Here is a 23,057-nt window from a genome sequence, read left to right as displayed (position 1 = left end):
TTTAATTTCGAGTATAAATATGTGGTTCGCGAACCTATTTCATATTTACCTTCTTCCAAATCAGAGAAATACCCTAATATTTCTCTCCCAACATTTCCTATCATAATAGTGAAGATTTGGTAAGATTCGAACCCCGTAAACCCGTGCTTGTGAAGGAGAAGGTTGTGTCTAGGGTTTCTTCAAGTTGTGAAGCTTAGGGTGTTATACCCCGCGTTTTATGCAATTGGATAATTCAAGACAATCGCGGGAAGACGACAAGCAAGGCTACATTTTATTGTGTTTGGCATTTGAGTTATTTATGAAGAGTCTAGAAGTGGAAATAATGAGAGAGGTCAAGAGCATAAGGGGAATCCACGACATGACTCGTGAAAATATGAAGGAAGACGAAGGGCAAAATTGGAAGTTGGAAAAAAAAAAAATGTGTTTCATTAATTTCAAGAGCTAGCCCAAAATAAAGTTGGGCTTGAAATTTTAATCCAAAGAAGAGAGCCCAACCGGCCATGTTCATGGCCCAAAGCCCATGGGAAATTAAAATACATGGATAAATAAGATGGTTATCCTCATTTTCCTCCATAACTTAAGAAAGTTCAAGAAGAAACTTGAAGGAGAAAAACCAAGCTAGGTTTCGGCCATAGATAAATTTTCCAAGAAAAATTGATAAAATTCCCCTAAAAATCATTTCCTACCAAGCAAAGAGTGCTTAACAAGGTGGAGTAGTCTTTGGAGCAAGAAAGATTCAAGATCCTCCAAGTTTCCAAGAATTAAGCAAGTTGAGGAGTTGAAGAAGAAAGGTGAGTTTTTAATCTTGTTTTGTGTGTTATGAAGGTTTATATGTGTTGTTGTATGCCAAAATGGATGAAACTCATGAAGTAGAGGGAAATAGTATGTGGCCGTGTACCTCTACATAGGTATAGGAACCATGCTTCAATTAATTGGATTAGTTTTTGGTTATTATTTTGGGAATGTTATGTGAAAAGTGGAAGTTGAATGATTTTGGAGAGATTGTAGTTGTGTGTGCATGAGGTTGAAGCCGTGTGGTGTAGTGTGTGTGGTGACCGTGTGTGTGTGTTGTTGTTGTGTAGAGAAAGAGTGAATTAATGTTATTAGTAGCTTGATTGTTGGGTTGTGGATCCTTGTCGCTAACGAATGCTTAATAATTTTTGTGAAGTTGTTGCAATTAGAGACTTGTTTAGGAGTTATATGAATGGAATATGATGTCTCTTTGTATGTATGAATGACAATGACGTTAGTATGGGATTGTCGGAATGTATATTATAAGGTTGATATTGTACTCATTGAAGTTGTATGGCTTTGAAGAAAGTGGCAAATTGATATTATGTGCCTGAATTGGAATATGTGAAGCGCTAGTGTGATTGTCGAATTTTGTTAACCGTTTGGCCGGGTTTGAATTCCCGAGTGGTGTTTGATGAAAATTTGATGAAATTGAATGTCGAGGATGGTATATTTACAGAGGAAATGCTGCCGAAATTTCGGTAGCAAAGTCCTTCCTTAAGATTCTAACTCAAAGTGTACTAATGAAAGTTTTGGTAAACTTGACCAAATTGCAGATTTTGACGACCTTGTGACGCGAAATTGGAGTAGCTAAAGGAGCGGAAAAAGGTATGTAAGGCTTCACCCTTCTTTGTATGGCATGTCCTAGATATAATAAGTCGGGTACAAGCCTCGGGGACAACCCTAATCCCCGGAATCCGCACCTAAAGTTTTCAACTTTTCATTCAATGGAATTGAAGTAGAAAGTGCGTAAAATGATAGGAAGACCTCCTAGACCTCTATAACTTGCGTAAATGGGACCCGATCACCCTAGAACCCCCACAAGTAATGACATGACATGTAATACATGTAAATAGTACACGCTACCTCATCCGGCCCGAGGTGGGCCCGTTACTCCCGGACTTTCCTAAAAGTCTTAGTGGATGTACTTAAAGTGAATCCGAAGGGGACCTTTGATCCCGATCTTGTTACCAAATGGTAAGTACTATGATTCCCCTAACGAGGATGCCCCCAGGATGATAATAATGACCATGACGTTAGAAAAAAAAAGGAACGCCTATGATACGTACTACCGGAACGACTCTATGACTAAGACGACTAAGCTAAGTATCTTACGCAAACATGAAAGTGTTAAATTAAATTTTGAAACTTATTTATATCTCCAAGCTACGACTTTATTTTCTAAAGGATTTCAAAGCCTGTGAAATTACATCGATGATGCCCCGATCCTATTTTACGTCTACTTTACTATTATTCTCCGTTGTTAGTCCTACCTTAAGATACTCGTTCTTCCAAGGTGAGACAAAACTATAATTAGCATTCCATAATTAAATCGGAGGTCACCGACCTTACGTCACTCCGATGGATATATGATTTTCCTTGGGCTCCCTCGTGTGCTTATATGATGTATAATTATATGAAACATGCATATGTATATAAGAAAGATATAAGTATATGAAGTACGTATATGTATATAAGATAAGTAAATGTATATAAGATATGTATATGTATACAAGCTATGTATATGAACCTGGGCTGGGGGAAAAGGATATATGGGGGAAAGGGAGGGAAATATGTTCACTACCACCTGATCAGCTGGTTTATCATCCCGGACGCGGGGTGCCCGGACGCGGGATATATGGGAGAGCCGATTTATATATATCTACATCGGCGCCATGTGGGTGAGCCGACATTGTTCGGTGCTATGATATGACCTACCATGTCATGACCAGACATGATATGCTATGATACGCTATGACATGATATGCTATGATACGCTATGACATGAAATGCTATGATACACTAAGCTATGCTATGATAGGACAGACTATGCTATGACATGATAAGCTATGATATGATACGATAAGCCATACTATGACGCGATATGCTATGACACGCTATGCTATGACATGATGCGTTAGGATATCATACCCGTGACATGACCAGCTACGATATGATAGGATGCGATACACTACGATAGTGCAGGGCGTAACACGATAAAGCGTAACATGATATAAACCCTAGTTCCTATGTCTGCAGAAAAGAAACGTTGTAAAAAGAGAAAGACAAGTCCATATGACAGCCGGCCCGAGAAGGGGCCTCGCTAAGTGCAGGTTATTTTCTTGCCGCATTATCGATCCTATGACTCCCTGATGTTGTTAATCATGCTCTATATTACTGCTTGTATTATTTTCCATGCCTTACATACTCGGTACATTATTCGTACTGACGTCCCTTCTTGTGGGCGTTGCGTTCATGCCACGCAGGTCAGCAGACAGGTGGACGCGATCTTTAGGAGCTTACCAGCAGTACCCCACAGTGCTCCAGTTGTTCCGGAGCTTTATCTCAGTGGTACTATTCTGTATATGTATATTCGGGCACGATAGTACTCGGCCCTTTCTATGTATAAGTATACTATGTCTAGAGGCTCGTAGACAGATATGTACAGTCAGTCGGGTACAGTAGATTTAGGATGTTTGGCATGATAATGTTGTTGTCTAAAGTATTAACTATGTTTGCCAGTTTATGTTTCAAAAAAAAATATATGGCACTGTTTATATAAGATAGCTAAGGGGTGCTCGGTACAAGTATCGGGTACTCGTCACGGCCCCTAGTCGGGTCGTGACAGAAGTGGTATCAGAGCAGTTCGGTCCTAGGGTTTGTCTACGAGCCGTGTCCAATAGAGTCTTGTCTATGGGTGTGTAGCGCGCCATACTTATAGACAGGAAGCTACAGGGCATTTAGGGAATGTGACCTTCCTTGTATCCTAAGATCGTGCGATAGAGCTATGCTGGTAGGTTTCCATATTCCTTTTTCCTAATCCAATGCTATGATTTCAGTAATGCCGCCGAAGAGAAAGGCTACGGCAGCCGAGAAGGGCAAGAGGGTGCCCGGTAGTAGGATCGAGCGGGAGCTAGAAGAAGGAGAGTCTCATAATGCAGCTCCCCCTCAGACTGCTCCTATCCCCCCTGCACCGGCAGAGCAGGGAAGAGCTCCAGCTCCAGTCCCACCACCAGCAGCTCCGGGCCAGCAGATGGCAGAGGCCATCCAGCTATTGACCCAGTTAGTTGCCGCACAGGCTCAGCGACAAGATGTGGACCCGGGAGACAGGGCGGTAAGCGCAAGGGCTCGCGACTTTATCACTTTGAGGCCTCCAGAGTTTTATGGATCAAAGCCAGAGGAGGACCCGCAGAACTTTATAGATGAGATGCTGCGGACTCTGAGGATTATACATGCTTCTGACACAGAGTCCGTAGAGTTGGCTTCATACAGGCTGCGGGATGTGGCAGTCCTATGGTACAGCAGTTGGATATCCTCGAGGGGAGCAAATGCACCCCCTCCGGTTTGGCAGGAGTTCACTGAGGCTTTCCTACGACATTTCCTACCGCCAGAGGTTCGACGGGCTCGAGCCGATATGTTCCTGAACCTTAGACAGGGAAATATGAGTGTTCGGGAATACAGTCTTCGTTTCAACTCACTGGCCAGATATGCCCCAGCTATGATAGCAGATAGGGGAGATCATGTGCACCGTTTCGTGAGTGGGCTAGGGCCACATTTGGTTAAAGAATGCTTGACGGCCTCACTCCAGGACGGGATGACTATTACCCGTATCCAGGCCCACGCCCAAAATCTGGAGGAGCAATATCAGCCGCGGAGAGAAGAGCGCTATCCAGACAGGGGTTCCCGAAAGAGAGGCAGGTTTTCCAGGACCAGAAGTGAGTATAGAGGGGGACAGACACAGGGGCAATTCGGGTACTCAGACCAGCCGGTAGCCAGTGCACCTCCTCGAGTTGCAGATAGGGGATTTGACCGTCCTACGGATTCGGGGGCAGGGCAGAGCACCAGAGCTCCGGGATACCAGTATAGAGATGATTCCAGTAGAATGATGCCACCCCCGCCACGGTGTACTCGGTGTGGCAGGCCACACTCAGGACAGTGTTACCGGGATACAGGTGCGTGCTATGCTTGTGGACGGGCCGACCATTTGATGCGAGATTGTCCGCTACGGAATGAGGGGGGCAGAACTCAGCCAGCCGGATCAGCGATCGGTTCATCGTCAACCGTGCGCCCTCGTGGACAGATTTCTCAGGCCCCAACGGGCCGCGGCCGAGGTAGAGGAGGGGCACCTAGTTTAGCCGGTCCTCCACACCGTATATATGCACTGACAGGACGACAGGACCCTGAGCCTCCCGCGGACGCGGCCACAGGTACTTTTCGGCATTTTCTATAATATGTGCATTAATTGATTCGAATTCTATCTTATCCTACCCTGCCTTTGTATTGCCGAACATACTAGGAATTTGGAAATTAGAGCGGAGAATAGCCACCCACGCAGGTAAAAAGTGAATAGTAGTGACCTCGAAGGCTAAAATAGTCATTAAAAGGGAAACACGCGCTACAAGTGCGTTTGAACATTGTCGAGACCCCAACTTACCCCATATTAGGTGCTAGAGGTAGTACGGGGAAGCGGAAGTAAAAATACTAACACTGAAACGCTGAAATGCATCAAAGTTTCAAGGTTAAGCGTGCTCAGGTGGGAGTAATTCCATGATGGGTGACCCCCTGGGAAATATGCTGAGAATTTCGTAAATGTGGAAATAAGAGACGAGTGAAAAAGTAAGTCACCCAGATTAAATTAGGGGTGTGGAAAGTGGTTAGAAACCCCACATGGGTCATATAGGCCGAGACGAACTAAGATAACAGAAGAAAAGGGGAGCCATGATAACAGGAAGCTTTGGGAATAAAGGAGGAAAGTACAGAGGTCACAGGGTGAGACCGATATTGAGCCCACATTAGCTAAGGCAAGGAATCCCTAATATGGTAATATACAGGAATATTTCTAGTGAGGGAATTGACACAGTAGACGTCACGAAGGAAGAAGCACAACTGCGAAGATCGCAAAGAGGGCAACCTAAGCTTCTAAGATGGACATGCTAAGTGACACGAGGCATCTGCGAAGGAGACCTCCCCGAAGTATAATACTATGCTATGAGGCCAGTTCAACATTCGAGGACGAATGTTCTAAAGCGGGGGAGGATGTTATACCCCGCGTTTTATGCAATTGGATAATTCAAGACAATCGCGGGAAGACGACAAGCAAGGCTACATTTTATTGTGTTTGGCATTTGAGTTATTTATGAAGAGTCTAGAAGTGGAAATAATGAGAGAGGTCAAGAGCATAAGGGGAATCCACGACATGACTCGTGAAAATATGAAGGAAGACGAAGGGCAAAATTGGAAGTTGGAAAAAAAAAAAATGTGTTTCATTAATTTCAAGAGCTAGCCCAAAATAAAGTTGGGCTTGAAATTTTAATCCAAAGAAGAGAGCCCAACCGGCCATGTTCATGGCCCAAAGCCCATGGGAAATTAAAATACATGGATAAATAAGATGGTTATCCTCATTTTCCTCCATAACTTAAGAAAGTTCAAGAAGAAACTTGAAGGAGAAAAACCAAGCTAGGTTTCGGCCATAGATAAATTTTCCAAGAAAAATTGATAAAATTCCCCTAAAAATCATTTCCTACCAAGCAAAGAGTGCTTAACAAGGTGGAGTAGTCTTTGGAGCAAGAAAGATTCAAGATCCTCCAAGTTTCCAAGAATTAAGCAAGTTGAGGAGTTGAAGAAGAAAGGTGAGTTTTTAATCTTGTTTTGTGTGTTATGAAGGTTTATATGTGTTGTTGTATGCCAAAATGGATGAAACTCATGAAGTAGAGGGAAATAGTATGTGGCCGTGTACCTCTACATAGGTATAGGAACCATGCTTCAATTAATTGGATTAGTTTTTGGTTATTATTTTGGGAATGTTATGTGAAAAGTGGAAGTTGAATGATTTTGGAGAGATTGTAGTTGTGTGTGCATGAGGTTGAAGCCGTGTGGTGTAGTGTGTGTGGTGACCGTGTGTGTGTGTTGTTGTTGTGTAGAGAAAGAGTGAATTAATGTTATTAGTAGCTTGATTGTTGGGTTGTGGATCCTTGTCGCTAACGAATGCTTAATAATTTTTGTGAAGTTGTTGCAATTAGAGACTTGTTTAGGAGTTATATGAATGGAATATGATGTCTCTTTGTATGTATGAATGACAATGACGTTAGTATGGGATTGTCGGAATGTATATTATAAGGTTGATATTGTACTCATTGAAGTTGTATGGCTTTGAAGAAAGTGGCAAATTGATATTATGTGCCTGAATTGGAATATGTGAAGCGCTAGTGTGATTGTCGAATTTTGTTAACCGTTTGGCCGGGTTTGAATTCCCGAGTGGTGTTTGATGAAAATTTGATGAAATTGAATGTCGAGGATGGTATATTTACAGAGGAAATGCTGCCGAAATTTCGGTAGCAAAGTCCTTCCTTAAGATTCTAACTCAAAGTGTACTAATGAAAGTTTTGGTAAACTTGACCAAATTGCAGATTTTGACGACCTTGTGACGCGAAATTGGAGTAGCTAAAGGAGCGGAAAAAGGTATGTAAGGCTTCACCCTTCTTTGTATGGCATGTCCTAGATATAATAAGTCGGGTACAAGCCTCGGGGACAACCCTAATCCCCGGAATCCGCACCTAAAGTTTTCAACTTTTCATTCAATGGAATTGAAGTAGAAAGTGCGTAAAATGATAGGAAGACCTCCTAGACCTCTATAACTTGCGTAAATGGGACCCGATCACCCTAGAACCCCCACAAGTAATGACATGACATGTAATACATGTAAATAGTACACGCTACCTCATCCGGCCCGAGGTGGGCCCGTTACTCCCGGACTTTCCTAAAAGTCTTAGTGGATGTACTTAAAGTGAATCCGAAGGGGACCTTTGATCCCGATCTTGTTACCAAATGGTAAGTACTATGATTCCCCTAACGAGGATGCCCCCAGGATGATAATAATGACCATGACGTTAGAAAAAAAAAAGGAACGCCTATGATACGTACTACCGGAACGACTCTATGACTAAGACGACTAAGCTAAGTATCTTACGCAAACATGAAAGTGTTAAATTAAATTTTGAAACTTATTTATATCTCCAAGCTACGACTTTATTTTCTAAAGGATTTCAAAGCCTGTGAAATTACATCGATGATGCCCCGATCCTATTTTACGTCTACTTTACTATTATTCTCCGTTGTTAGTCCTACCTTAAGATACTCGTTCTTCCAAGGTGAGACAAAACTATAATTAGCATTCCATAATTAAATCGGAGGTCACCGACCTTACGTCACTCCGATGGATATATGATTTTCCTTGGGCTCCCTCGTGTGCTTATATGATGTATAATTATATGAAACATGCATATGTATATAAGAAAGATATAAGTATATGAAGTACGTATATGTATATAAGATAAGTAAATGTATATAAGATATGTATATGTATACAAGCTATGTATATGAACCTGGGCTGGGGGAAAAGGATATATGGGGGAAAGGGAGGGAAATATGTTCACTACCACCTGATCAGCTGGTTTATCATCCCGGACGCGGGGTGCCCGGACGCGGGATATATGGGAGAGCCGATTTATATATATCTACATCGGCGCCATGTGGGTGAGCCGACATTGTTCGGTGCTATGATATGACCTACCATGTCATGACCAGACATGATATGCTATGATACGCTATGACATGATATGCTATGATACGCTATGACATGAAATGCTATGATACACTAAGCTATGCTATGATAGGACAGACTATGCTATGACATGATAAGCTATGATATGATACGATAAGCCATACTATGACGCGATATGCTATGACACGCTATGCTATGACATGATGCGTTAGGATATCATACCCGTGACATGACCAGCTACGATATGATAGGATGCGATACACTACGATAGTGCAGGGCGTAACACGATAAAGCGTAACATGATATAAACCCTAGTTCCTATGTCTGCAGAAAAGAAACGTTGTAAAAAGAGAAAGACAAGTCCATATGACAGCCGGCCCGAGAAGGGGCCTCGCTAAGTGCAGGTTATTTTCTTGCCGCATTATCGATCCTATGACTCCCTGATGTTGTTAATCATGCTCTATATTACTGCTTGTATTATTTTCCATGCCTTACATACTCGGTACATTATTCGTACTGACGTCCCTTCTTGTGGGCGCTGCGTTCATGCCACGCAGGTCAGCAGACAGGTGGACGCGATCTTTAGGAGCTTACCAGCAGTACCCCACAGTGCTCCAGTTGTTCCGGAGCTTTATCTCAGCGGTACTATTCTGTATATGTATATTCGGGCACGATAGTACTCGGCCCTTTCTATGTATAAGTATACTATGTCTAGAGGCTCGTAGACAGATATGTACAGTCAGTCGGGTACAGTAGATTTAGGATGTTTGGCATGATAATGTTGTTGTCTAAAGTATTAACTATGTTTGCCAGTTTATGTTTCAAAAAAAAATATATGGCACTGTTTATATAAGATAGCTAAGGGGTGCTCGGTACAAGTATCGGGTACTCGTCACGGCCCCTAGTCGGGTCGTGACATAGGGAGTTGGAGTTGAAATTCATCTTTGGAATCTAAGACCCCCCTCATGGTATGTAAATGATTTCTAGCCTTGTATTTGAGTTTATTATCAAGAGTTTAAGTGATTTTAAGTAAAGAGAATGTATTTGTGGAAGTGGTAAGTTGATGAAGGGCAAGGTAGTGACTTGAGGCTATTTTAAGAGATGATTGGGGATAAATTTGAGTATATATTTATATATAAGTGTTGTTATTTTTGTTGTGGTTAATGTTGGATTGAATGGGAAGCTGAAGAGTTGTAAGCTCACAAGGGAAATTATTGTCTATAATTCGTTAAGCTCTATATGAGTTCAAAGATGGTTAGTAAGAGAGGCACATAGCCTAATTAAGGCCTATGTTATATTAATTGTAGACGTGCAAGTTCGAGAGGTAGAAGTTGGACGGTTGGGTATACTTCAAGGTATGTTAAGGCTATCCTTTCTTTCCTTTGGCATGATCCCATGATATGAGCCAACAAGCGAGTAAGCAAGCTTCCATATTGCTCTACTCTTAGAAGCATTAGAAGTACTTCGGTCTTTGATATTCATGTACCTCATTCATGAGTGTTCCTTCTGTTCATGGGTCCAGTCTTATGTAGCCAGTTATATGTATATAGTTTACTCATGCATTACATTCATTATATATTTATGTACATTGACCCGTGACCAGAAGGTGTTATATACGCGAATATTAGATATATGCAAAGTATGAGAAGAGATATAGGCGTTATATACGCATTACCACTATGAGGATGATATGAGAATCAGGCTGCAAGTACTGCAGCAATGTATATGATGATGGCCGCAGAGAGGCCGATATGATATGAGAAAAGAGACAGGCGTTATATACGCACATATATCAAGCGTTATATATATATATATATATATATATATATATATATGTGTGTGTGTGTGTGTGTGTCTGTGTGTGTATATATATATAGATGTATGACCTTCATTGACAGGCATGAGCATGCATATTATGCGCCACAGTGGCATTGTCAGTTACACAATTTTATGCAGATACAGACATATACTAGTTCATACAAGTACATGCAGATAGTCATTTCAGTTTATTAGTTCAAATCTTATTCATGATTCTTGTATATATGTGTGTGTGTGTGTGTGTGTGTTGTTCTCATGTCTTACATACTCAGTACATTATCCGTACTGACTCCCCGTTGCTTGGGGGGCTGCGTTCATGGCCGCAGGTTCAGGTACACCGACAGGTGGTTCAGCTTAGAAGGACTCTATCCAGCAGTGGTCAATGCGCTCCATTGATCCGGAGTTGCAGTTTATTTTGGTATGCAAGCCTTTTTGGATGTACATGCATATAGGTATAACGGGGCCCTGTCCCATCCTTTTTACAGCTTTCATTCCAGTAGATGTCTGTAGACAGTTGTATGTATGAGTCAGATGATATAGCCTTGTCGGCTTCTATTCTTTTGTGCACAGTGTATGTGGCAGCCCAGTTGCCTTGCACCGTTCTTCAGTATGTATGTGTATAGGCATATCGTACGGAATCTTAATGTTTCCCTTTTATGAGATCAGTTTATGCCATTTATGGGCCCATGATGTTCAGTATGGTTCAGATACGTGTTTAGGGGTGTTTGGTTGCTAGAGGTCAGACACTCATCATGACTCATTGGTTTGGGTCGTGACAATAACGGTTTGCAAAGGCTAACGGTTTAAAAAGGCTTTTAAATCAGAAAACTACCTGTTGGCCGCTTTTGCGGTCAACAGGCCGCTATAGCGGTCACCCTACCACTATATCACCCACCGCTATAGTGCTCACCAGACACAAAAAAATTCTGGTGTCTTCCAAACTTGAAATCGACACTCGAAACCATCCCGGAACCTCCAGGACACAAACCAAATATACAGATATACATAAAAATGTGCTACGAACGCACTTATTGCCTTGAAATTCCCAACGGAGATCTCGTTGACCGAGTCAACCCCCGATACCATAATTTCAACTTCCCAACCCAAGTCCCAAGATGCATCCGAGTGCATTGGGAACCGAACCAGTTATGCACACAAGTTCTATTTGACCATCCAGACCCTTCTGAATCGACTAATTTTCAAAAAACGTCTGTTTAGCCAATAGTCAACTTTGAGTCAACTCGTTTTTGCTTTAAGCCTAAATTTCACAAAAAGTCGCCCGAATCAAGTTTAAACACCTCCGGAAGAGTGTCAACGGTCCCCTCGGGTCAATAGTGAGCTAACCAAACTTGTAAAAGGGACAAAAAGGCCGAAAATACAATAATAACTAAACATTATTACTTCAGATACCAATTAAATAATCGCTCGTCCTTGAGCGACAAGGAAGGGAGGACAGAAAAAAAAATGGTCGAATCGACAATAACTGAAGATATCGATCACGCACGTCGGACTTCTCCTTATAGTAAAGATTCTCATCGAACAAAACTGAATCCCAGCGAATGGTGCAGAAACAACCAGAACGGTACTTCTCCAACACAGAACCATGGAAAATCGGATAAACATTCGACAGATCTGGCGAAAAACTAACTCATAGAACAAGGGCCCAATAACGCGTAGTCTCAACTGCAAATACACATCGAGCTCACTTGCCCTCCTTCCCAAATTGCAAGAAACCCTTGCCGGCTATAACATTAAAACCTGATCGTTCACTCTACGAGTCACAACTATCTAACTTAGCTCAAGCTCCATTTGTCGTATCTCCGCATTCAAATTTCCTTCATAACTGATCCTCGAATAACAAATTGGTTTTACCCGGCTCTCTGATTGGATAACACCACAATCCTAAACGCGATCAATAGGCCCCACAAACACATTCCCAAACCAACACAATCCTCTGACACCTGGTCACAAACTATAGCCCATACTGAACCGATAAAATGTTGTGATTCCGCTAACTCCTTCTCCCACATTTTCTAAAGTCGTTACTCGCACCGCGATTTCTTAGAAGCATATGAACACACATACCAAAATTTTAAACTCATAACTTACTCTTACCAGAAGAATCCTTGATTCATCTGCAATCTCTATACAATTCTATCAAAACTATTCTTACCGGCAGCCAACTTGGCCAGTTCCAAATATTTTTGAACCTTCAAATCATAATACAGGAACCATACCACTGAATATCTCGTCGAGCAAGTAACTGATCACTATAGAGACCTCTTGCACAACAATTCCTCCTCAAATCTGTACTAGGCTCATTGTATTTCTATCCAAGTAACTGTTCTCAGAAAATATCATCAAATCCACTAGGAAATCCTAACAAAGCTCGGTAAGTCTATCTTACCTCGAATCTGAGCCGAAGCGCATCGAATCTTTAAATATCTACTGGAAATATAACCATAGACCATTAATCTTAACTCGAACCATGCTGACCCTGAATGAATGCACAACTCTCGAAAACCACCAATAATCATTAGAACTGACTCTGAGTTTCAAATCGAATCACAGCCATACCACGCATAACAAATCCTGTCCATCACTTTAGACTCCACAAGTAGAGTCCTATCCCAGTTATCAACTTACTACCAAAGATCTATACCTCACGATGTCGAACTTCATGTTTCTCAACCTTTACCCAATACGTGAATCCGATACAACCCTGAACTTTTCGGTGCATACCTTAAGCTTCATATAGTAATTATATAACCATCGAACCTCTCAAATTATCACCTCGATAAGCTCATAAATTCCCCTAAGGTATCCAATCGTACAATGCCACTCGAAATCTCACGCAATTTCCCCCAAGTCTTTAATAACCAAAAGCTCTTACCCAAACTGTCCAGTCAATATTACTTGCAAACACACTGTGTTACCACGAGTAAGGTTCCTCCCAAAAATATAATTCTGGTCCTCACCTGATAGGAATTCCACAATCCTTTCTCTTAAAGCACGTCGACTCATTCACTGTAGAAGTTTACGAACTTTCCCAACGGTGTACCACCAAGTCATTTCTTATAAGCCTCAATATGTCGGTCCACTGAAATTTGCTTCTCACTAGTCGTTGCCAAGGAACCTCACAGAACTCTGTCACATCACATAGTCCATTGTTGCAGAATTCCTTCTTAAGATGAAGCAACAATCACATCTCAACTGGAATGTGCAGGGAAATGACACCACAATCCATACTTGTCACGACCCAACCCCATAGGCCGTGACTAGTGCCCGATCTGAGCACCCGAACACATCTATCAAATGCTATCTCAAATTTTATCAAACGCATTCAAGTATATAGCGGAAGCCGACAAGGCTATATTTCAAAGTTAGATAATTTCCAGAAAAATTTCGGCAGAGTTTCCTTTGTTTTACAGGCTATCCAAAATAACCCTGCGCATAGAAAATACCAACAAAAGACCACACAGGGCCAACGAAGCAACATTTAAACATATGCGGACCGGCCGCCGCGGCGAATGAGATCGCCCAAACACAACATATACACGCATTTGTACAGAAAGACCCCAACCCACAAACATGTCCACAGACCTCTAAACAGACCGACAGAATCATATGACGGGACAGGGCCCCGTCGTACCCCTGAGTGACGTACATTTATACAATAGCAGGAGACTGTACCAAAAATATAGGCTCCGGATAAGAGAGCGCCTCAGAATAGCAGAATAAGATCCTAAGCGGGCGGATCAGCGAACCTGTCGTATGTACCTGCGCGGCATGAAAATGCAGCCCCCGAAGAAAGGGGGTCAGTACGAAATATGTACTGAATATGTAAAGCCTGAATTACAGAAACAAAATCATAACTGGTACAGAACGTACAGAAAAAGTGAGTAGAAAATCCAAAGTATCAAATACATATTTTCAAAACATGCGGAGTGTGTACAGAAACATATGTCATATCAAATCCGACCCCTGCCAAGGGACTCGGCAGACAGAACGTGGCCACCCTCCCGACGCTGGTGCCACAACACAGAAGAATCAGAATAGGGGCATAACCCCGTAACATAGTATATCATATCAGATGGCCATGGCAAATCATATCAGAACATGTGTACATGGCACAGCATACTCCACAAACCCATGTACACGTATACCTGCCCCCTCACATCGAGGCACGGCGAACAATGCAGAGGATTACGCTTGACAACATATCCTGGCCCGGGCTCAGTGTGGGAAACATTGGGTCATCCACGAATAGAGTAGCGAGAAACTAAATGCAGTTAAAATATCATAAATATTTTCAGAGACTCGATGAGGCATATCAATGACAAACCAATTCAATGAAGTCAGCGGGATCATAATAAGTGAGTTTCGGATGTCATAATGAATTACAGAAGCATAACCTTTCTGAAGTCGTTCCGAGTGCCAAAACAATTTATAAGACTTAATGAATTATTTAAAACAATTTTTGTTTAGTAGTTAAAAGAGTAGTCAGAACATTTCTTTCCAAAAACTGCTCGAAAACGAGCCTTAAGTACAATAAGGGTAAAACCGGGACTAGTGGGCCCACCTTGGGACAAGCAAGGCGGTGGGCTCAAATTACGCATTTTAGGCTTATGGGGTCACCTACGAAGGTTCTACGGACATTTTATAACTTTTCATAAAGTTTGGGGAAGGTTTGCATAATTTTCAAGAAAGCATACAAAAAAAGGTTCAATTCTATTGAATGAAAGAGGGATATTTTCAAATGCGGATTCCGATGAGCAGAATATTTTCCGAGGCTCGAATCCGATCCTAGTACACCTAGGACATGCCAAAAGAAGAAAAGGGATAGCTTTACATACCTCGAACGCACTTCCAAGATAACCAATCTAAAGCTAATCCAAATCTACGCCTCGGGCTCCCCAAGGTCTACAATTACACCAACGAATACCAATCATTAGCTAAGGGCACTTAAGCCATTCATTCCAAACTAATCATTAAATTCTACAGAAAATTCGGCAGCACTTCCCCTGTAAATAGGCCATCCCGAGAATTTATCTCGCTCAAAATCAACAACAACAACCACAATAACCAACCTAGTAACATTGATAACCAATTCGAAAGGCAAAATAATAATAGTAACTCTCTTTTACATCATTCAACAACTTTCATAAATTCAACTCGACGACTTACCTTCAAGCCAACATCGATGCTTATATATTTAAATACTAACCCGAATCCATACCAACAATACTTAAAGACATTCTAAGCAATTCATACAACATTTCCAACAATCCAAAAATTTTCCCTTCCTTTCCACATAATGTAACTCTTCCATTCTAACTTCACACCCTCCAACTAATATCAACATTTTTCCATATTCATTAACTAACTCAAGATTACCCAAACATATTTCAATAACATTTTAAACAATATCCAAGGGTTCGAACCATTCCGCCCATTTCCATATTCCATTCGAAACTTCTACAATTGCAACGAAACTACCAAATCGCATTGTTTTCCTTCCAAATTCATTAATAACAACCATAGTTCACATTTAGCATCTTACTTTCATAATTGCATAAAAATTATATAAAAATCACATAAAACAGTCCATTAACTCCTTAAATCAACTCCTACACGGCTTCAACACAACCACATACAAAATTCCATAATTTTCATTCCTTTCAAACACACTACATCATTCAAACCATCCTTAATACATGTACAAGAAATTCAAACATTACTTCACATAAGCCCTTCACACGGCTAACTTTAAATTTCAACAACATTCAATACCAACATGCACCATTTTATACATATTCACAATGCATCCAACTCATTCTAAATGTAAAAGAAATAACCAATTCTTACCTTGGATACTTGACCCCAATTTGTGTCTTAAATCTTTATACTTGTTCTTGCTTTTCCACCTCTATCTCCTTGTCTTCTCCTTAGAATTTTATTAAGCTACAAACTGATTTTTTTTTTTTTTAAAACCTCAATCTGGCCGTGAGAAGTCATGCATATGCTTTCTTGTTCTTGAAAGTTGATATCCAACAAATGCATTGGAAAATGCCATTTGCACTTTGCCTTATTCTATGTATATGGTTTCCCACCATGTTACACGTACACCCCCACTTAATGATTCAATATTCCACCTTGTCTTGTAAATTTTCAGATTTGATTCCCCTTTTTTTTTCTTTTTTTTTTTTTTTGGGTGGGGCCCACATGGCCCTTTAAGCTTAATTAATTAATGAAGTGATTTAAATTTTAATCCCACTTAATAATCTAATCATAGTTAATTTACCCCTAATCTCCAATAATATCTTTATACCAATAAAATTCATACACAATTTATGTTTTAATTAAAATTGAAAATTAACGATTTCTATTTCGTATCCGAAAATAATTCCGCCTTTAACTTGAGTCGATTTTCTTGCGGATAATTCGTCATATAAATGTACGGGGTATAACATCCTCCCCCCTTTAGAACATTCGTCCTCGACTGTCAAATTAATCTTATAGGGTCTTGTTAGCATTTTGGGGAAAATATATCACAAAGTAGAGGCTAGACCTGTCAATACACTTATATTTAGAAAAAAGACATTAGTATACCTGTATCCGTGTTTGGTAGCGCCTCCGGGTCCTGTCGACTAGTCAAGGCATAGATGCGGTTCGAAGGACCGCTTGAACTGGGAGCTCCGCCACGACCTCTGCCGCGGCCTGCTGATGTCGACGTACCCTGCCCCGCAGGGCGCATGGCTATCGAAGGAGACGATGACCCAGCGACTGACCCGGTAGGCTGCGCTGCACCTCCCAAATTACCCTTATACGGGCACTCTCTTACAGTATGGCCCTGGCGGCCACAAGAATAACAAGCACCTGTAGCACGGTAGCACTCTCCAGGGTGGTATCTCCCACAATAAGAACACTGAGGCCTGGGTGGCCTCGTCTGACCGGAACTCCTGTCTACCCGCGAACCTGAAACTCCGGAGCTCTGGCCTGCTCCTAAATACCCTGGGCTATCAAATCTCCTGCCTGAGAACTGCGGAGGTGTGCTCTGTGCCGGCTGGGAAGAATGCCAGCTAGACTGCTGCTGCGGCTGAGGCTGTCTGCCTCGGGAATCTCCAGAATATCCTGCAGACCTGGCCCTCTTGGGCGGCCTCCTGTCCCGATCTCTGCTGGAATAATCGTCCCTGTGTCGGTCCTCCATACCCAGATCATAGGCCTGTAGTCGGGCATTATCCATATGTGTCTGCAATGCCACCGCCATACAGCCATCAATCAAATAACGGTCTAACCCCATCACGTATCTGTGCATCCGATCGGCCATGTCTGCTACTATGGCAGGTGCATACCGGGCCAGAGAATCAAACTCCAAATTATACTCATGAACGCTCCGACCCCTCTGCTGCAGATGCAAAAATCGATCAACCTGCGCCCGCCGTAACTCTGGGGCAAAAAGTGGCGGGTAAACGCAGCCACGAACTCGTCCCAAGTAGCTGGGGCAGCACCCTCACCCCTGGATAGCTCCCAGGACTCATACCAGTGAGCAGCAACATCCCGTAGTCTGTGCGAGGCCAACTCAACAGACTCAGTCTCTGAAGCCCTGACCAAGTCTAGTGAGCGCCGCATCCCCCGAATAAAGTCATGGGGGTCCTCGTCGGGCTTAGACCCAAAAAACTCTGGGGGGCCACATAATAAGAACTCTCGAACCCTCAGGCTGTCACGCCTGTCATCATCATCATCCCTCCGCCCGCGTCTGCGAGCCTGCCCCGCTACCAGTCGAGTCAATAGCTGAACTGCCTCTCGCAGGGTACCATCATCTGCCCCTGGCTGGGGAACTGGAGGCGCGGCCGTTGGAGCCTCTGGAGCTAATGGTGTAGCCGCCCCCCGACCCCTAGTGGCAGCGACTGGTGCTCCAGACTCCTCTGATGATGAAGACGTAGTAGAGTCTGCTGGCTGGGACGCAATATCACGCATCATCTGAGCAAGGGTCCGAGTACCCTTCTGAGCCCGACTGGTCTCTCCTACCACGCCCTTTTTCTTCTGGGCGGCCGTCGCCTTTTTCGGAGGCATCACTGAAAGAAAAGCAACAACGGATCAGAACAGAATCATCCTAATAGCATAACTCTATCGCACGATCTAAGATTCAAAGGAAGGAAACACCCTAAATGTCCTGCAGCCTCCTGTTTATAGATGCGGTGCACAACACACCGATAAACAAGACTCTACGAGACACGGTCTGTAGACATTCCGAGAACCAAACCGCTCTGATACCACTTTTGTCACGACCCAACCCCATAGGCCGTGACTAGTGCCCGATCTGAGCACCCGAACACATCTATCAAATGCTATCTCAAATTTTATCAAACGCATTCAAGTATATAGCGGAAGCCGACAAGGCTATATTTCAAAGTTAGATAATTTCCAGAAAAATTTCGGCAGAGTTTCCTTTGTTTTACAGGCTATCCAAAATAACCCTGCGCACAGAAAATACCAACAAAAGACCACACAGGGCCAACGAAGCAACATTTAAACATATGCGGACCGGCCGCCGCGGCGAATGAGATCGCCCAAACACAACATATACACGCATTTGTACAGAAAGACCCCAACCCACAAACATGTCCACAGACCTCTAAACAGACCGACAGAATCATATGACGGGACAGGGCCCCGTCGTACCCCTGAGTGACGTACATTTATACAATAGCAGGAGACTGTACCAAAAATATAGGCTCCGGATAAGAGAGCGCCTCAGAATAGCAGAATAAGATCCTAAGCGGGCGGATCAGCGAACCTGTCGTATGTACCTGCGCGGCATGAAAATGCAGCCCCCGAAGAAAGGGGGTCAGTACGAAATATGTACTGAATATGTAAAGCCTGAATTACAGAAACAAAATCATAACTGGTACAGAACGTACAGAAAAAGTGAGTAGAAAATCCAAAGTATCAAATACATATTTTCAAAACATGCGGAGTGTGTACAGAAACATATGTCATATCAAATCCGACCCCTGCCAAGGGACTCGGCAGACAGAACGTGGCCACCCTCCCGACGCTGGTGCCACAACACAGAAGAATCAGAATAGGGGCATAACCCCGTAACATAGTATATCATATCAGATGGCCATGGCAAATCATATCAGAACATGTGTACATGGCACAGCATACTCCACAAACCCATGTACACGTATACCTGCCCCCTCACATCGAGGCACGGCGAACAATGCAGAGGATTACGCTTGACAACATATCCTGGCCCGGGCTCAGTGTGGGAAACATTGGGTCATCCACGAATAGAGTAGCGAGAAACTAAATGCAGTTAAAATATCATAAATATTTTCAGAGACTCGATGAGGCATATCAATGACAAACCAATTCAATGAAGTCAGCGGGATCATAATAAGTGAGTTTCGGATGTCATAATGAATTACAGAAGCATAACCTTTCTGAAGTCGTTCCGAGTGCCAAAACAATTTATAAGACTTAATGAATTATTTAAAACAATTTTTGTTTAGTAGTTAAAAGAGTAGTCAGAACATTTCTTTCCAAAAACTGCTCGAAAACGAGCCTTAAGTACAATAAGGGTAAAACCGGGACTAGTGGGCCCACCTTGGGACAAGCAAGGCGGTGGGCTCAAATTACGCATTTTAGGCTTATGGGGTCACCTACGAAGGTTCTACGGACATTTTATAACTTTTCATAAAGTTTGGGGAAGGTTTGCATAATTTTCAAGAAAGCATACAAAAAAAGGTTCAATTCTATTGAATGAAAGAGGGATATTTTCAAATGCGGATTCCGATGAGCAGAATATTTTCCGAGGCTCGAATCCGATCCTAGTACACCTAGGACATGCCAAAAGAAGAAAAGGGATAGCTTTACATACCTCGAACGCACTTCCAAGATAACCAATCTAAAGCTAATCCAAATCTACGCCTCGGGCTCCCCAAGGTCTACAATTACGCCAACGAATACCAATCATTAGCTAAGGGCACTTAAGCCATTCATTCCAAACTAATCATTAAATTCTACAGAAAATTCGGCAGCACTTCCCCTGTAAATAGGCCATCCCGAGAATTTATCTCGCTCAAAATCAACAACAACAACCACAATAACCAACCTAGTAACATTGATAACCAATTCGAAAGGCAAAATAATAATAGTAACTCTCTTTTACATCATTCAACAACTTTCATAAATTCAACTCGACGACTTACCTTCAAGCCAACATCGATGCTTATATATTTAAATACTAACCCGAATCCATACCAACAATACTTAAAGACATTCTAAGCAATTCATACAACATTTCCAACAATCCAAAAATTTTCCCTTCCTTTCCACATAATGTAACTCTTCCATTCTAACTTCACACCCTCCAACTAATATCAACATTTTTCCATATTCATTAACTAACTCAAGATTACCCAAACATATTTCAATAACATTTTAAACAATATCCAAGGGTTCGAACCATTCCGCCCATTTCCATATTCCATTCGAAACTTCTACAATTGCAACGAAACTACCAAATCGCATTGTTTTCCTTCCAAATTCATTAATAACAACCATAGTTCACATTTAGCATCTTACTTTCATAATTGCATAAAAATTATATAAAAATCACATAAAACAGTCCATTAACTCCTTAAATCAACTCCTACACGGCTTCAACACAACCACATACAAAATTCCATAATTTTCATTCCTTTCAAACACACTACATCATTCAAACCATCCTTAATACATGTACAAGAAATTCAAACATTACTTCACATAAGCCCTTCACACGGCTAACTTTAAATTTCAACAACATTCAATACCAACATGCACCATTTTATACATATTCACAATGCATCCAACTCATTCTAAATGTAAAAGAAATAACCAATTCTTACCTTGGATACTTGACCCCAATTTGTGTCTTAAATCTTTATACTTGTTCTTGCTTTTCCACCTCTATCTCCTTGTCTTCTCCTTAGAATTTTATTAAGCTACAAACTGATATTTTTTTTTTTTTTAAAACCTCAATCTGGCCGTGAGAAGTCATGCATATGCTTTCTTGTTCTTGAAAGTTGATATCCAACAAATGCATTGGAAAATGCCATTTGCACTTTGCCTTATTCTATGTATATGGTTTCCCACCATGTTACACGTACACCCCCACTTAATGATTCAATATTCCACCTTGTCTTGTAAATTTTCAGATTTGATTCCCCTTTTTTTTTTTTTTTGGGTGGGGCCCACATGGCCCTTTAAGCTTAATTAATTAATGAAGTGATTTAAATTTTAATCCCACTTAATAATCTAATCATAGTTAATTTACCCCTAATCTCCAATAATATCTTTATACCAATAAAATTCATACACAATTTATGTTTTAATTAAAATTGAAAATTAACGATTTCTATTTCGTATCCGAAAATAATTCCGCCTTTAACTTGAGTCGATTTTCTTGCGGATAATTCGTCATATAAATGTACGGGGTATAACAATACTGGCCCAAGAAATCTTGATTCACAATCAACTATACCTTTCCTTGACTCGTCAATTTCCCAATTTATAATCAATTCACGATCATCAATACCGTATTCAATCCTCGAATCTACTCAATCGAATACTGCATAATCATAAGTTCTGCAAGCTAGCCGAATCAATCCGAGAGATAAGGTCATACCACACACTCTGCACATTAGAGTTTTGTTAACGCTTACAACTCGAAATGGAACACTCTTTAAGTCCAGGGTATCGCACAACAATATTACTAATATCCTTATGTATCTTACTGGAGCTTCCTAGCCCGAATTGTCTTACTCAATTTCTGAAATGTTATCCCGAACTTAACTCAGTCAACCTATCGTCGATCTACCTTTTCAAATATCCAGGTTTACTAATCCCTTACTTAAATCCTTAACATTACTAGTCTTCGCAGAATCACCTCAACTATCGAATCTGAATACCTCTAACCACTTGCACGATTATCCCTTTTTATTCAATTACCGAAGCTGAGTAATAACACTACTAGTAGAGGGATCTAGCCAATTTTTACACAATGAAACAAGGTTCCCAACCTTAGTCCACCACTGACCTCTATTAGTCTATGACATAACCGAACATACCAACTCATCCATAAACTCTCAAGCCCACTCTACTGTTACACCTCGAAAAGATTCCCGTGAACGCACAACGAATAGACTAACGAAGAATATGAGGGTACAATGTTTTACTAAGAAGGGAATGACTATTTATAGGCTTTAAAAATGTGGAAGTTGCAGATTTGCACTTTGGCCCAGTTGGTCGTAAAATAGAATACGGCCCGTAAAGCAGTTTACGCACCGTAAACTGCCATCGTCCTTCAAACTTCCAAAATTTCAATTTTCTGCCAAATGTCTAAATGGTTAAATACGACTCAGAATACGGACCGTAAATTGAAATACGGCCCGTAAACTGCAACCGTAAACCACCATAACTCCAATACACCTTTCTGGTTCTGTTATGCTTAAATACGGTCGTGAAGGACAGACCGTAAACCAGAATATAGCCCGTAAACTGGGTTTACGGCCACTGTGCACCCCAACTACTGTTCATAAAAATCAGATTTTGTGATTAATATAAGGGACCCTTTTAATTCATTTTCATTTCATTTCTCATCTACACAACTCAA

At 41.6% G+C, this 23,057-nt stretch overlaps 1 protein-coding gene across 1 annotated transcript; it reads left to right on the top strand.

The window, feature by feature from the left end:
• Positions 1 to 3,853: 3,853 nt before the first annotated feature.
• Positions 3,854 to 9,306, top strand: LOC132601486 (uncharacterized). The gene is made up of 2 exons (XM_060314569.1): positions 3,854 to 5,219; positions 9,130 to 9,306. Exons 1-2 carry the CDS (start codon positions 3,854 to 3,856, stop codon positions 9,156 to 9,158), a joined length of 1,395 nt encoding a protein of 464 aa, XP_060170552.1. The 3' UTR covers positions 9,159 to 9,306.
• The last annotated feature ends 13,751 nt before the right edge of the window (positions 9,307 to 23,057 follow it).

Source organism: Lycium barbarum, chromosome 7, assembly GCF_019175385.1.
Source record: "Lycium barbarum isolate Lr01 chromosome 7, ASM1917538v2, whole genome shotgun sequence".
In the NCBI taxonomy this organism is placed as follows: domain Eukaryota; kingdom Viridiplantae; phylum Streptophyta; class Magnoliopsida; order Solanales; family Solanaceae; genus Lycium; species Lycium barbarum.
Note: the sequence above shows the minus strand (reverse complement) of the source record. Positions and strands in the feature narration are given on the sequence as shown.

Excerpts from the sequence above, each read along its gene's own strand:
- LOC132601486 (XM_060314569.1), top strand. The coding sequence starts at position 3,854 with ATGCCGCCGAAGAGAAAGGCTACGGCAGCCGAGAAGGGCAAGAGGGTG. Across the intron at positions 5,220-9,129 it reads TCCCGCGGACGCGGCCACAG|GTCAGCAGACAGGTGGACGC; the intron begins GTACTTTTCGGC and ends CATGCCACGCAG.